This window comes from Hypomesus transpacificus, unplaced genomic scaffold (genome assembly GCF_021917145.1).
Source record: "Hypomesus transpacificus isolate Combined female unplaced genomic scaffold, fHypTra1 scaffold_149, whole genome shotgun sequence".
Classification (NCBI taxonomy): Eukaryota; Metazoa; Chordata; class Actinopteri; order Osmeriformes; family Osmeridae; genus Hypomesus; species Hypomesus transpacificus.
The window spans coordinates 42501-59122 of record NW_025813718.1 but is presented as its reverse complement, the minus strand read 5'-3'; the positions used below and the strand labels follow the sequence as shown (position 1 = coordinate 59122).

The window sequence follows — 16622 nt, the reverse complement described above, 5'->3', positions numbered from 1 at the left end:
TAACACGCAATATGAATGGAATATTGAATAAACATTAAAGTTTTAAATACCGTGTACACGTGCGTCAATTAAGAATTAATGTATCTCTATTTATTTGTTTAAGTACGACGCTAATGCGCCTGACCTTTTACAGCCTATTGTTTTGAAGTGGCGCTAGAAGATTTACCTCACCACCAATATAGTTTATATTTTGTTCAACTCAGATGTCTATGGTTCAACTCCTAACTTTTACAAGAACGCAATGCATGCAGTTGAAAAACTCAATTTCCCATGAATCTTGTGTTCATGTCCGTTCATGCGCGCAAGTATATCCCACAGTTTAGCGTCACTGCTATGACAACAGTGAGATGGTTTCAAGCAAGTTGGACATAATGACACAAGAAATGTGATTTTTGTCATAGCAGCAAACCTCAAATTGCAAGCAGGCTTGTCTTCAGAGAGGTAAGTAAAACACAAATAGAACTGTTAGCTCTTTTGCCATGTTCGAGAGTTTTACAAAATTAACACAGACACGAGCAGGAATTGATAAGCAAGCCAGGTGCAATAGCCGGCTAGCGCGCGGGGCTAATTAGCCATATACCTAAGTTACTACTACTTAACTAATAAAAGTCAAGAGTTTCTCTGATACGACTATTACTTGGGCAATAAAGGATGCAATTTTCCCTAATGTACCAAGCTAAATGCAAACCCGAGGCACAGTATCTAGGTAGTTTGGTTCGAAGAATCAACAGAGGATGTACTTGCTAACAGACCTTAAGTAGGCATCACTAAATACAAAGCTACCATAATAAAGATATATTGATTCAATCATTCTTCATGCTCAAATACTGTCTTAAAAAAACGTCGAAATACATAAGAGCGTGCTTTGTGTGTCATATGTTTCCCTCTGCAGTGATTTTTCAAACAACATTAATACAATAATATTCCTAATCTTGAAATGGATGAGGTAGCTGAACAGTGAGTTTAACCTATGTGACAGCAGAATAATATGCCTAATAATCTGAAGAGAGTTAAATCATATTTTCCACCAGTTGGTAAATATTATCAAATGAACTGTAGCCTATTTACAAATGTTCCACAATCAGTAAAATATGTAGATGGGAAATTGGGGCCACCATGGCTAACAATTGCTCCTGTTACTATCAGCCTTGATGTCATGTGATCCTGCAGTTTTTAATGAGTTTCATTAGCAGAGGCAACATATTGTTTCCAGCCTGGAGCACCATACTTACGAAGACCACATTAATCGTTGGGTTTATGGTCTTGATATAGATTAGGTTGTAGGTGGGTGTGGGGCAAGGGATTCTCTCTCTCTCTCTTCCTCTCTCTCTCTCTCTCTCTCTCTCTCTCTCTCTCTCTCTCTCTCTCTCTCTCTCTCTCTCTGTGCCTCTGTCCCTCTGTATTTGGATTAGCTGTCCATTCCACCTGCTCAGCAGTTAGCAATTAGGAAAGCTGCTTGGCCCGCACCCTGATACAATCCATAGTCATGTGACTGGCTGGATTGCCATTGGCTAGTGTGCCGGCTTGTGTGTAACACCTGCTGGGCTTGGACAGTCATGCCAACAGCAACTCTACTTTTGAAGAATTGAGACTCCTGCAAAGTCTTGTGTGGATCTGCAGGAGTAGTTGACCTAATCATTGAAGTAGAAGGCTACTTGGTGACATAAGGGCAGTTTCACATGGCTGGAAAGATGTAGCCAGTAGACACACTAAAATACTAAATACCTAGGCCTGCGAATCCCCTGAGTAGCCTGTGGTGCTCTGTGATGTAACAATCCCCACGGCAGCACAATGTGTAGACTGACGCAAAGAAGAGAAACATGAACATGTATGTTAAAGGTGGATACAGTAACAAAAAAAGTGTAAAAAAAAAACGCACCAGACGTGTAGCTCTAGCCTCGACGTGGTGCCTGAGATAAGTCACAAACACACCCAGTAGAAGAATCAGAATCAGAATCAGAATTGGTGTTTATTCGCCATGAAAGTTTGCATAGACAAGGAATTTGCTTTGGGAGGAGAGCCTACCTAGGCAGCCATTTTCGGTGCCAAGCAGCCATTTTCGGTGCCAATGTGTTCCCTGCCCTCTAACATTGAAAGCTCCGTTTTTCTTGCCTGGAAGCGAGTCCCAGCGGTGTGTGTTCTGAGAGTGCGTCAAGGGTTCTGAAGTGGCTCCCAGCGTCTGTCTGTGGCGTCCCACTCCCGTTCTCCCTCTGAAGGGCACTCGTCCTCTCCCCTGCAAGGACCACGTTTGAGCTCATGTTCCCAGGAAAGAAAAAAACAAGAACAAACTGACGTTGGACGTCTTTGTTTCCATACATGGCGTGCCCCTGCACGCGTGAGGGGGGGGGGGGGGTGCATCTGTTCCCAGTCATTACATGGTTTCCCCGAGAAAAAGGGAGGGGTAGGTGTGCTTGTGATGACCACGGGAAAAAACTCCCCCTTTTTTCATTTTCTCTCCCTACCAGAAACGGCATGTCTCTGTTCAAGGCTCGTGATTGGTGGGCCACGGTTTTAGGCGAAGGGGAGGAGTTTGATCAAGGATGCCTGTGTGTTGGAGACGTGGACAACAGTGGCACAGGGCATGGTAAGTGTGTGTGTGTGATGTTTATGGCAAACCACAACAATAAAGTGTGAGCATTAAACCAAACAAACAATACAGCTAATGCTAATATACAATGTTGTGTGTGTGTGTGTGTGTATATATAATACATATATATGTTGTAAAAAGTGTATGGGCTGCAGTGAGATACTGAGTACTGTGTCCTGTAGATAAGGTCGTGGTGGGCAGCTACATGGGCGTGCTGCGGGTGTTCTCGCCCCACGCCTCCAAACCCGGCGAGGCCAGCAAGGCGGACGCCCAGCTGCTGGAGGTGCAGCTCCGAGACCCCGTCATCCAGGTGGAAGTGGGCAAGTTTGTCTCGTAAGTAAACGTTATTTGGAGCGTACACACACAAGCACACGGAACCCCCCCCCCAAAAAAATGCCCTACACACACAACATAGGACTGTAAAGTAACTCCCAAGGGTGTACGCCTCGTCACCTTCGGGATTAACCACATCTCTCGGAGTTCCGCAGCTAACCGGACAGACCGCTCAGTCACTCATGGCATCTTTAATCTCTTAACTTCCTCCGCCCCTCTCTTCCTCCTTGGGCTGGCTATGTGTGGCCTTTTACTGAAGTGGTGCAGGTCACGCTGGCATTAGCCCAACATAGCCCTGCTTAGAGCCCACATCAAGCTACTGGAGCTCTGTGTCACGGAGGGTGGTTCGACCTCTTCAGACCTGTCCACACAAAAACTGGTACTGAACTGCACTTTTGGCGGGACGTGGGTGCTTTTCCATATGGGGTGTTGATAAAATGGAACCCAAAAAATGACCTAGAAGGGATGCCATAGTTATATATGAGTCTAATGGACACAGTATCGGTTTTTGGTCTAGGCCTTCAAATGCCTTCATAATGCCTTTTACAGTATTCTTGACCGCTGAAACTCAGCAGAATGCCAGTTGTTATTACTGGCCCTGTTCAGCTAACCACCAAATCATGAGCTTAGCTCTATCCTGTGGATTTATCCGACTCTACCAACCCCTGAGTGCTAAACTGGGCTACTCTGACAGCATTCGGCTAACCGCTAAGTCACCAGCATAGTTGTTGCTACCCAAGGGCCTCGCTCCACATTGTTGTTGTAGATAAATTAGCTCTCAATGGGAAATCATGTTCAGCAAAATGTTGAAAGAACCCACCCCTTCCCCTCCTCATGGAGAACTGAAATGTAACTGTTGAACACTCATTAAGACCCAGAACTATCCAAGAGGGGCAGAGACAGAAAAAACAGAGATGAGTGAACGAGTGGGAAGATGGAAAGAAGGAGGTGGGAAGCAGGGCGGGAGAGATGGAATGTCGGCACATGTCATCACCAGTGTCCCACACCGGGGGCCCAGGGACCTCCCGGAGAGCCAGGCTTCCGTGAAAAGCCGGGGCGGCGTTCCGAAAGTATCCCCGCAAGGGGGATGTCAGAGCCGGAGTCAAAGGGGTTCTATGACTGTTTGTTTCGGTATGTTCTGTTTTGTCGAAGGGTGGTAGCGGTTAGCATTACTTAAAGCCACCGCCAAAGAATTTGGGAATAGACTTGGCAGACAAACACGTTGTAAATATTGTCGGGAGGGGCGGGCGAGGCCTGGATGTTGTGACAGCAGCTTTCTTCAACAGAGAGCTTTGTGGTTTTCGGGGGAAAAAGAAAACGCCGGGCTCCAATTGTTGGGGTTGTTTTTGCCTTTTCAACATTGCAAGGTTCTTAAGACGCAAAATTACTTCACATCCAAGCTGTGGAAAATGTGTGGGGAGCCACAGATGCAAATCTGACGAACCTCTAAATCTTTCCCTGCTTGTGTTTTACTCAGCTGGACCAACACCGCGTTTTAAAATGTCACTGTAAGACTTGAGTCGAGCTGCCGTCGTCACAGCTCAAGGCCTCGCGCGGGAAGCGTCAAAGAAGCCCGGAGAATCCTACTTCTCCATCATAAAGCGACAGAGCCTCGAGTCACATGTCCCCTCGTTGACCTCTGAATGACCCCAGGTGTTGTGCTTGTGTCTCCAAGGTGTTCAGAGCTCCTCCACCTGGCCGTGCTTCACCCCAGGAAGCTGTGTGTGTACTCCGTGTCAGGTAACTCCCCCGTGTGCTGAAATCACCAGCCTTACCAGACAATGTACCCACGATATACGTCACGAAGAACACTTCTGACCAAGATGGACGCCATTTGAGCCTCGCTAGTGACACGTTACAAGAACGTCAATTTCTTGTGTACAACATATCAATGCATGTATCCCACGTAGCAATTTACACCAACAATGGAATTTGCAGAGCACAATATAGGCTTGCGTCCCAAGTTGCCAGGAGTTTTCAAGGGGAAGGAAACAGCTGTGTGTGTCCGTCCCTGTGCAGGGCTTGTGGGGAACGTGGAGCATGGGGCCCAGTACCAGCTCAAGCTGGTGTACGAGCATCACCTGCAGAGGACGGCCTGCAACATGACCTACGGGACCTTCGGAGGGGTCACAGGTACGAGACAGACTCTTCTAGGGGCACGCAGAGACACACACATACACACACATGCACACATACAGACAGGCATTACACGCACACATAAACACAGACGGACATACACACTTTAACAACCCCTCCCAACCACACACACATCGTCATCCATGTGCTCTTTTGTGTTCATTTCATTTCTAATGACCACGGAGCTGGAAGTGGATTTTACTGTGTGACTCATTCTTTGTGGGGTCAGTCCTCAGTGTATGAATGAACGTTTATTTTTACGGCAGTGAGTAAATCCGTTGGCTGTGAGTGAGTGAGTGAGTGAGTGTGTGAGTGCGTGCGTGCTTATGTAAGGTTGCCTCAGGTCAACCAAAGAACAAGTTTTTTAGCATGTCAAAGGTCTGGCCCATACCCCAGACAGGATACAACAGGCAATTCATTAATATGAAAGGGCACTCATAGCCAAACATATGCACACACACACACACACACACACACACAGATGTTCATTCATATGGAAGAAAACACACAAAGCCCCATGCCCAACCTCCCATCATATCAGCCCACGCTGTCTGCTGTCTCACTCTCAAGCTGAAGACCAGCAAGTCCAGTCCAGCATGGCACACACACACACACACACACACCATTGAAAACGTAAGGGGAGCAACTGTGGTTAAACAAAAATGGCCAAAAATGAAATAAGGACTGTATTGTTTAGGTGTGTGTGTGTGTCAGAGGAGATGCTAGGAGTGGACTCTGTTTGTCTTGGATGTAGAGGTCTAGTCCAGGTCTTTCCCTTCAGTTTTTCCAAAGCTCTAATCGTCCTAGAGGCCATGGACCTTTTCCAGGGGAGTCTGCTGCTTTGTTCCCTTATCTCTCCTCTCCTTCTCTCTCTTTCTGCTTCCTGTTCTGTCTGACTGATCACCACTCATTCTCTCTCCTCTGTTGTTCTCAATCTCTGTCTCTCTCTATTCTCTGTGTCTCTCTCCTCTCTCTCTCTTTCCGTCTCTATCTCCTCTCTGTGTCTCTCTCGTCTTCATCTCGATCTTGCTCCACACCTCCACATCTTATTTCAAGACTCAACACGTTGTTGATGAATCTCCTTCTCACTATGTTGTCGTCCCTATCTGCTCTCTCACTCTCTGCAACTCAGGCCTCCCTCTCCCCTGTGTGTGTGTGTGTGTGTGTGTGTGTGTGCGTGTGTGTGTGTGTGTGTGAGAGAGCATGCGAGGGACAGAGTGGATTAAAGGCAGCCCACTATAAATCCAGATAGAAACTGACAGGTCTGGATAAGAGGATCGCTCCGCTGATTGTGTCCCAGTTCTTCTCCAGGCAACCCCTTTTCCTCTTCCAGCCACTTGAGGGCAGCACAGCCTGGAGAATCTGCAGAAATTGGCTCTACTTGTAACAGGTTGCCCCTGCATGTACAGGTCACATAACAGCTTGACCCCTGAACTCTGACTGTAACCTAGAACGCGGAGAGATCGTTTATAGGATAGACCGTAGTCATTCACTGTGTTTTGGGTTCAGCGAGTGTATGAAGCAAATATCCAAAGAGGGATGTGTGTGTGTGTGTTTGTGTGTGTGTTTGTTTGTGTGTACCACAATGTGTGTACCATTTTGAGACGATATAGGCTCTGTTATAACAGTGCTCTCCTAATACTGTCCGAATAGCTGGGCTTGCGCATAAGTCTGAATCCTTTCTCACACCACACACACACCCACACACACTCCACTCCACCCAGAACCCTAGTCCCAGAGAGCCACTGTACCTGCCAGCCTCTGTGCTTTGTCCTTGCCCTACACTAGTATAACATGCTCCATAAATGACACATATGGGCTGTTTTCCTCACTTCCTCTCCCAAGGATAGAGGCTTTGTGTTTTATAGTGGGCTTTAATACCCTATAGCCCATATATGGGCGTAGCTGCACACACACTCACATCCACACAGCCAGGACCCAAATAGTCGACACTTTGAAGCGCTCTGCATGCATACACAGGCAGACACACACACACACACACACAGGCAGACACACACACACAAACACAGGCAGACACACACACACACAGGCAGACACACACACACACACACACAGGCAGACACCCACACACACACACAGACACACACACACATGCACCTGCATACACACACACACACACACACACACACACACACACACACACAGACACACACACACATGCACCTGCATACACACACATACACACACACACACACACACACACACACACACAGGCAGACACACACATGCACCTGCATACACACACAGAGAGCAGGGTGGTGTTGTGATGTGGGAGACCTTGTCCCTGACTGTGTTACCGACCGCCCACTGTGTCCGGAACAGACGAGATGACCAGAATAGAACACACACACACACACGTGTGGGTTAATGTGGTCGTGTCTTTGTTTGTATGTGTCACTGTGTGTGTGTGTGTGTGCATGCTCTTTGTAGGTGGTTGTCATGGACCCCTCGTTGATGTGAGGGTGATTTTTAACAGCGCGTAGAGGCCCAATTATAGTTCTCTGGTCCCACTCACCCTGTTTTATGGGTCATTGTGTGTGTGTGTGTGTGTGTAGGCGCATGTGTGCGTCTAGGTGTGTACGCCACCATCCTACACTGATTTTCTGTGTCATAAAGCCCACGTTGGACCGCCTGCCACGCGGCAGGACTTTCCAAACTCAAACCCGTAATACACACGCACACGCACACACACACACGCACACACACACACACACACACACTCTGAGAACAAGCCAGGCTCAGTGAGGGAGATGTTAATGGCCGTATCAGATTCAGAAAGAGGGAGTGATCCTTGCCATGCTCACAGCAACCCTGCTGAAACAGAAGGGCTCATGTACACACGACCCAAAACATCGGCCTGGTTCTCCAGTACTCCTGGTTGTGCTATAAGACGACATGATAGGGGTGGGGGGGGGGGGGGGGGGGCGTTTCCATCCACTGGGGTCGAGGCAACGATCTGGCGAGGGTGCTGAGCTGATGGCAGCAAAGAGCAGGTGTGCTGGTGGAGCGAGGAGCCAGGGGAGAGGGGGAGAGACACGCCCAGGCCGCAGACACACAGAGAGAGAGAGAGAGAGAGAGAGAGAGAGAGTAACCTGCAGGGAACACCAGGGACTTACCAGGGCCTGGGCCATGACATGACATGTGTTCTCTTTCTGCTTACTGTGAATATATATCTTCTTCTTTACCTCCCTTTGTGTGTCTCTCTCACTCACACTCTCTCTCTCTCTCTCTCTCACTCTCTCTCGCTCTCTCTCTCACACACTTTCGCTCTCACACTCTCGCTCTCTCTCACACTCTCTCTCACTCTCTCTCTCCTCCCCCCCCCCCCCCCCCCCCCCCCCCCCCCCCCTCCAGGCCACCACTCCCTGTGTATCCAGTCCATGGACGGCATGTTGATGTTCTTTGAGCAGGACAGCTACTCGTTTGGTCGTTTCCTGCCAGGCTTCCTGCTGCCAGGGCCCCTGTGTTACTGCTCCCGCACCGACACCCTGCTCACCGTGTCCTCCGCCCGCCAGGTGGAGAGCTACAGGTACAGGCTGCATGCTACTGACACTGACTGGCTGGCTTGTTGACTGGCTGTCTGGCTGATTTGCTGGCTAGCTGACTGGCTGGTGTTGACTGGCTGACTGGTTTGGCTGACTGGCACCATAAGTAGCAGGCTTTGGAACACGTGCTGTGGAGGAGACTGGAGGCCATTTTCTTATATCCTGCTCTCACCACAAACCACAGCTCCATTTGTGAATAAAGAGTGCACGAGAAGGGATCTGTGTGTGTGTGTGTGTGCGCTTGCATGTTTGATGCACTTGTCTATGTTTGAATGTACACGGACTGTTTATGTCACTACTGCAGAAGCCTGCGTTCCTTCTATTTGAGTGTCTGTGGATGCGCTCTGTATGAAGTCCTTTGTGTGCATGGGTACGCGTTCCCACAATGTGTGCATGTTTCCTGTGTGTGTGTGTGTGTGTGTGTGTGTGGAGCTGAGTATAACTAGAGGATAGCAGATACTGCAGAGGGCAGATTGGGTGTTCATGGCCCTGTTTCCACAGCTGCGGCTGGTTAGCCCACGGTGCTAACTGAACGTTTTCACGTCCTAATGAAATTTCCACTCATTGATCGGCGGCTCTGCTCGAATAAGCCCGGGCTTTATTTTGCCCCGCGCTCGCCACTCATCGCCCCGGCACAATAATCGGAGTCGTCTTCCACTCTCCAAACACACTCCGGGACTCTGATCTCCAGGGTCCCATTCCCAACCGGAGACTGTGTGTGTGAGAGAGTGTGTGTGTGTGTGTGTGTGTGTGTGTGTGTGTGTGTGTGAGAAGGCTTCAGAGAGTATTTGTGAAGTAGCATGTGTGTGTATGGACGGTACAGGACAGACGTCCGCTCTGCGTATTGGAATGTGCGTGTGTGTATTGGAGGGTTTGGGAAGCCACAGCTCCCAGCCGCTTGTTATCCCGGATTTCTCCGGCTTCTCTCAGATATCAAGAGATTCCCCAGACGAGATATCATCGCGGAAACGCTGACCTCAGCCCCCCCCCCCCCCCCCGCCACCCCCCCCCCTCTCCACCCCCCCCCCCCCACACACACACACACACATTCCCCTCACCACCCCTGCTGCTCTCACTGTTTCTTTCCCTCTCTCTACCCCTCTCCCCGTCTCCCCCTCTCCCTCTCTCTCCGTCTCTCTCCCCAGTCCTTTCAGACCGGCCGTAGATATGGATCGCTAATAAAAGTAGCTCGGTGGCGTTTGGTCTGGCTGTCTGTGTCCCACACACTAACAGGTGGCTCGGTCTGGAGGCCAGACTGCAGCCCTGCTCACTGCTCACATTCTGGAACGATCCGCACATTCAGCCCAGCGCTCCCTCTAACAGTGCCCGAGCACTGGCTAAAACCGCTGACTGTGTTTGAGTCACGGTCTGTTGATAATTGAGTACTGTGTTTTGCGAGGGTTTGACAGCTATCCAATGATCTGTAGCATGTAGTATCATCATTCATAGACGCCCTCAACATAAGTTGGAGGGGGTAAACTGACCAAATGTCCGTTTTGTTTGCTGACTTCCCCCAAACCTTCCCACCACCCCGTTGTGTGTGTGTGTGAGAGAGAGTGTGTGTGCCTGTGTTTTTTTGCCTCTGGCTTCTCTGGGTCTGATCAGTCCAAACCGGGGGAACAGATCTACTAGGTTAGGTTAGTTTATTTAGCCTGCAATGTTTGTTCGCTCCCCGCTTGAGAGCTGATGAATGAGGGGTGTGTGTTGATTGTGTGTACGTGTGAGAGTGGTGGTGTGTATGTTTGCGAGATGTATGTGTGTGTACGTAACGAGCAAGAGCGTGGTCATGTGTGTGTTTACAAAGCATGTGTGTGTATATGTGTATTGCAGAGGGATCCTCTTTCATGTAAATGACTGGGCTGTTTCATCTGGCCTGATGTCCCATGTCGACTGGCTAGTGATACACACACACACACACACACACACACACACACACACACACACTCTCACGCACACACACACTGACCTCCCAGCTCCTCTGAGGAAGGCGGGTCAGAGGGCAGTCTGTGTTCTCCATAGACACACACTTCATCTCACTAGCAGTCGCACACTCAGTGCCCCTGCATGATTGCCATGCTGGGGAACAATCTGTTTATTTGTTGTTTGGAATCTCGTCTCCTTACACACACACACACACACACACACACTGTTCTGTTTGCAGCCATTCATACAAATTCATTCACTAACCAGCTACTTCACATCAGATCATTCCAAAGACGAGAAGAGATGTTCTCCCAGATGCAGCAAATAGCCTCCTGTTGTTTACAGCTCTATAAACACCACAGTTTAACAATTTCCTCGGACCAAATTATCGTATTTAGCAGCTATTTAGCAGTCTTTCTGGCTCTGTCTCCTTCCTCAGTCTCTCTCTCTCTCTGTGTCTCTCTCTCTCTCTCTCTCTCTCTCTCTCTCTCTCAAGAATGGCTGAGGTTCCGGTTGAATGTGTGTGCGCGAGCAAGTCTGTGTTTGTGTCTACGCACCTGTGTGTCGTGTGTGAGAGACGTGTGCTGGCCCTCACACAAGCAGCTCGCCAGCCTCTTACTGGAAACCTGATGTTAAGGCTGCCAGAGTCAACGACTTGGAGATCAGCTGAAGAGTTCTAGAATGTTCTGTACACCACTCAGCTTTCAACAGCTGACAACCCCTAAGCGTTTGGAAGTGTCAAGGATGCCAGCTCCTCAACATCAAGTTGTTAACAATCGGACAGGACTTTTCTTTGGCTACGGCTATCCCATTACATGGAGTACCATTTTGGGAATACATTTGTGAATTTGACAGTTAAATGTTTTTCACGGTGCATATACTGTATGTACTGTCACAGTAAAAGTGTTGGTTTCTGTGTGCGTGTACGTGCGTGTTACCAAATGTTCCTGTCGTGTCAGGTATGAGACTTTGGCGGTGGCTACTGATGCAGAGACCAGACAGAACTCAGACCAGCAGGGCAAGACTGCTGGGAAGAGGCTCACGGTGAGAGGACCTGCCTGTGTGTGTGTACGTGTGTACGGTGTTTGTGTGTGTGTGTGTGTGTGACACCACTAGTTGATGTCATGCTGGTATTTCCAAATGCATGGATGTGTTCATTAGGTCTGTGTATATGCATGTGTGTGTGTGGTACCCGCAGGCTGACTGGACCCTGGTTCTGGGGGAGCAGGCCGTGGACCTGTGTGTCCCCACCTTCTCCCAGTCCACCACCTCCATCTTTGTTTTGGGCGAGAGGAACCTGTACTGCCTCAAGGACAACGGCCAAATCCGTTTCATGAAGAAACTGGAGTACAACCCCAGCTGCTTCCTACCCTACGCCTCAGGTGACTCAACACCCTACCCCCCCCCACCCCCACCCTCATGCATCAGTTAACCCCCCTACTAACCCAGGCCTGCCTTGCCCTGTTCCTGGAGAGCTACCATACCCTTCCGGAGGTTTCCCCATCCAACCTCCCTCAACGTATTCAGCATGCTGGATCAGGGCTGGAGGGTAAACCTCCAGGTGGAACCTCTCCAGGAGCAGTTGGAGCAGAGCCCTCTGCCCTGAGCCTTACCTTGTCGTGGTACTCTCCCAGTTTGGACCTCGCTGTTAAGCCTGTGGTCAGGTGTGTGTCGTCGTCCCCCTCCTTTCCAACACCATTACACCATTTTCCATTCTCACCTTCCTAATTCTCTCTCCGCGCCGACGTCCTCCTCCTAGCAAGCGGTTTCCGGCCGAGTCGATGCCCTCTGAGCCTGGCTGTGCTCGGTAGCCCCGGCGCGTGTTTGCTCGTGGGCCTCGGGTTCATCTGCCAGGGCAGACTCCTGTGTGTGTGTGTGTGCGTGTGTGTGTGTGTGTGTGTTAATGAGGGGCTCAACACAGCGGCTCCTGTGTCCTCCCCAACACGGCGGGCCTGTACGTATCAGAGAGCTGGCTGCTGGTCTCATCTGATCTGGTATTTAACACCCCCGCGACACGCGATACGGCCCCCAAATGAGAACAAAGGCTCATGCACGCGATACATTCGCAAGTTTTTTTTTTGGGGCGCAAATGTGCAGCGACTTATGCATGCTGGCAACACACACACACGCACACACTGTGTGTAGAACTGGCTGAATGCCCTGCTGGATCAGGGGTCTACGTGTTGCATGTTAATGCCAGGACTGCTCTGGCCTCCCTAATGAGTTCCAGCCCGCTCACCTCTCCAGCTGAAAGCGGCGCTACAGAGACGGAGCGAGGGAGGGAAGGGGTTGGAAGTAGAGAGGCAGGAGAGGTAAGGGGGCCAGAGATGAGAAAGGACGGAGGAGGTGTGAGAAATGAAGGACAGAGAGAGAGAGAGACAGAGAGAGACAGAGAGAGACACAGAGAGACAGAGAGAGACAGAGAGAGACGGAGAGAGATGCAGGGAGAGGACACGACAGGGAGGACACCGAGGGATGGGATGAAGGGAGATGGAGAGGGGTGGAGGAGAGAAGTGAATGAAAGGTGGTTTACAGACCACTTCCAACTACCACTGGCGATGCAGCTGAAACCTAGTGGAGCTGTTTAACCTGTGACCACACACACGTCATCTAATTATCCTAACCCCTCTCTGAGGTAAGAAACCAGTAACCCAGGTGAGAGAGATCACCTCTGGTAGTTTTTTTTTTCATTTTTTTTTTCATCTTTCCCGAGCAGCATGGAAAATGGCTTCCTGCTTTTGTAATCCGGTGGGGCTTGGGTTGATAAAAGGGGAGAGTCGGAGTGAGTGAGAGAGGGAACTTTCCGGGCTGTTGGATTTCACATTGTTTTGGCTGGAGCCTTAGCAGTTTTTACCGGGCCGCTCTGAATATTTCACAGGTTTCCCCCCACCGCCTTCAGCTACACAGCTGCCTTTCTTGGCTCGCCTCTTCTTTTCTCCCTCCTTCCCTCCCTCCCTCCCTCCCTCCCTCCCTCCCTCCCTCCCTCCCTCCCTCCCTCCCTCCCTCCCTCCCTCCCTCCCTCCCTCCCTCCCGCTCTCATCCCCCCCAAGGAGTGATGATATGGCCACTTAACCCCAACATTGTAAATAACACGCCTCTAATTGCAGAGCGCACACACACACGTAGAAGGTGAGGTCTGTGCAGAGAAACCATTGCCACATGTTTGTCTAATATAAGACGCATACAGTTCTCGGCAACCGTGGCATTTAATCCAAATAAATAAAGGAAATAAAGAGCACTACAGGAGTGGTAGGTAGCTAGCCACAGTGCAGAGGTCCCTTCCCTCTGGCGTGGAGAGTGAGAGCAGTGTCAGTCAGCCTCTGATGTGGCCAGCAGGGTCAGACATGGTCCGTCCCTGTCATTTAGGACTGGCCCGGCCCCATGCCGGTGTCTCTGCCACCCTGACTGTGTGTGAGGGATGGATCAGACGTGTTCTCAGCGCGAGGACCTCTGATCTTCCTGGGTGGCAGTCCCGCTAAACGCCGGCCGGCGCGCCGGGTCATGCGTGCCGCGAGACCGAAAAAGGTGCTGGTCATGTCAGGAGGCCCTTTTTAGCCCGAGCTCTGAGTCACTTGAGAGTTCCTGCGTGTGTGCGCGCGCGTGCACCCGCTACGGTTATTTTTTTCCCTCACCCAAAAAAGGAATGCGTCTAGATTCCCCCCCTTGCTTAAAAGGGGCAAAACTAGAATCAACCTGTCACTAGGAACCAACAGAACGTGTGTGTGTGTGTGCCCCCTAGTGACGGAGGGAACCACCAACACGCTGCTGGGGAACCACACCAACATGCTGCTGGTCTACCAGGACGTCACCCTCAAGTGGGCCGCCCAGCTAGCCTGCGTGCCGGTTGCAGTTCGCCTCGCCAATTTCCCGTGAGTAAATGCCTCCGCCAACACACACACACACTAGCCCCCCTCACACTGACACTATAACACACACACACACTGTACAATTTTATAGCTGAACATACTTGATTGGGTTTAATTCTTTTAAACAAAGTGAACCCCTAATTTCCTGGCAGACACTGTGTGTACACGTGTGTGTGTGTGTGCGCGTGTGTGTGCGGCTGCATTCCCATTGATCTGATAAGGTAACTGATATCCCTGTAGACCTGTCTCTGGGTATGGAGGGATGAAAGAAAAGAGGAGGGTACGGAACGAGAGATGGAAGGAGAGGGGTTTGAGAGTGGAAGCACTTAGACGAACCTCCATTCCTGTCCTCCACGCTTGGCTGAGCTCCCCTGCTTCTCTTCCTTTGTGTGTGTGTGTGTGTGTGTGAGAGAGAGAGAGAGAGAGAGAGAGAGAGAGAGAGAGAGAGAGAGAGAGAGAGAGAGAGAGAGAGAGAGAGAGAGAGAGAGAGAGAGAGAGAGAGAGAGAGAGACACAGAGAGAGACACAGAGAGAGACACAGAGAGAGACACAGAGAGAGAGAGAGAGAGAGAGACACAGAGAGAGAGAGACACAGAGAGAGAGAGAGAGAGACACAGAGAGACCACCTGTCAACACCATCCAGATGAGCTCTCTGAGTGTCTTCACAGCACCAGTGGACACATGCACATCATCCTGACACACACGCTCCAGTCCAGTCCATACACAGACCAGGTGTGTTATGGTAAATAATCATCAATGATGATCTTCACCATGAGAAATCCACAGCCATCCCCAGGAGAAAATGACCTCACAATACCATCCAGCTGGCCAATCGAAACCAATAAGGAAGTGATGCACCGAAGCTCAATGTTACATGCACCAAAACGGCCGTAATCGCTCCGCAATTTAGTATGAGTAGTCCAACCACATGGAATAATAATGCAGATTGGCTCTACAGTCTGTTTAAGATGCTGGAGATAGTGTGTGTTGTTGTGAAGCTAAACAGGGTTACTTAAATGATCTCCTTGACTACTGCTGGTCTCTTGGGTCGGTGTGCCTCGGCCGGCATCCATCAGAAACCCGAACACACACGAGACGTCAACCTGAAGGTGTGTGTGCGTGTGTGTGCAAGTACAATTAATTCCATGCTGCAGTAAAGAGGAGTTTATGCCCCCTCAGACACCCCCCCCCATGCAGGTGTGGGGCGTACTGCTCGGGGCTCTGAACCCTGTGTGTGTGTGTGCGCTGTATTACCGACTCACTGGCCTGGAACCACAACACACATCTGCAACGAGTTAACAGGCGCGCACACACACACACATGCGAACCCAGTCTGGATTCCTTCCTTCCTTCTCTCCCTCGTACTCTCTCCAACCGATCCTCAGTCTCTGTGTCATGTCCGGTTGTTGAGGCCCGCGTCTCTCCCTCCTTTGGGCAGGGACCTGAGGGGCGTGGTGGTGACCCTGAGCGCTGAGGGCCACCTGCAGTGCTCCTACATGGGCACAGACCCCTCCTTCTTCTCCACCCCCAAGGTGGACGCCGCGGGAGGCCGACTACTCCCAGGTGGACGCCGAGATGAAGAGCCTGCAGAAGGTCATCCGCGAGGTCACCAGGAGCCAGGGTGAGGGGGGGGGGGGGCGGGGGAACTACCGGGAGAACCAGCAGAGGAACATACTCGTAGAACCTTCATGAACCTGTGTCTGGGCCGAGGGCCTCGGAACAGGTTCCTTCAAGGCCGGCGAACGGCGTTGGGTCTCTTTGCGGTGACGATGTCCCTGCTTCCTGTTTCCTGTAGACATCCTTCCTAAGACGGACGCGGAGGAAGACCTCCAAGTCACGGCCGCCGTCTCCTCCAGCATGGACGACACGTCTGTGAGGACGCGCGCGCATGCACACACACACACACACAGCCCCTTTTTAAATGCATCTGTGAAATGACGGTGTCTTTCTCTCCTGACAGCAAGCTCTCATCCCAGAGATCAGCGGCGTGCCGGTTCCCTCGGTCACTGTGAAGGTGCGTCTGTGCAGCACGCTGATGACCTCATCAGCGCTCGCTGGCAGGGTTTCTGTAACTAGCTCGAGCTTCTCACTTTTCACTGTCTTTTCGACTCTTTCACTCTCTTTCGCTCGCTCTCTCTCTCGCTCTCTCTCTCTCTCGCTCTCTTTCTCTCTCCACTCACTTTTCCACCCTTTCTCTCTCCTCTCTCTCACT

The 16622-nt window shown here is 50.6% G+C and overlaps 1 protein-coding gene across 1 annotated transcript in view; it reads left to right on the top strand.

Annotated features, from left to right (window-relative positions):
- Window positions 1–333: 333 nt before the first annotated feature.
- The window catches only part of bbs9 (Bardet-Biedl syndrome 9), a gene marked incomplete at its 3' end in the record, with an annotated part of 57407 nt that continues 41118 nt past the window's right edge, over window positions 334–16622 (top strand). The window contains 13 exon segments of the mRNA XM_047051368.1: window positions 334–441; window positions 2466–2584; window positions 2770–2920; window positions 4596–4660; window positions 4940–5053; window positions 8432–8606; window positions 11505–11589; window positions 11744–11927; window positions 14285–14414; window positions 15849–15951; window positions 15953–16031; window positions 16206–16282; window positions 16371–16424. Of these exon segments, the coding sequence (XP_046907324.1) occupies window positions 2473–2584; window positions 2770–2920; window positions 4596–4660; window positions 4940–5053; window positions 8432–8606; window positions 11505–11589; window positions 11744–11927; window positions 14285–14414; window positions 15849–15951; window positions 15953–16031; window positions 16206–16282; window positions 16371–16424 (1329 nt within the window).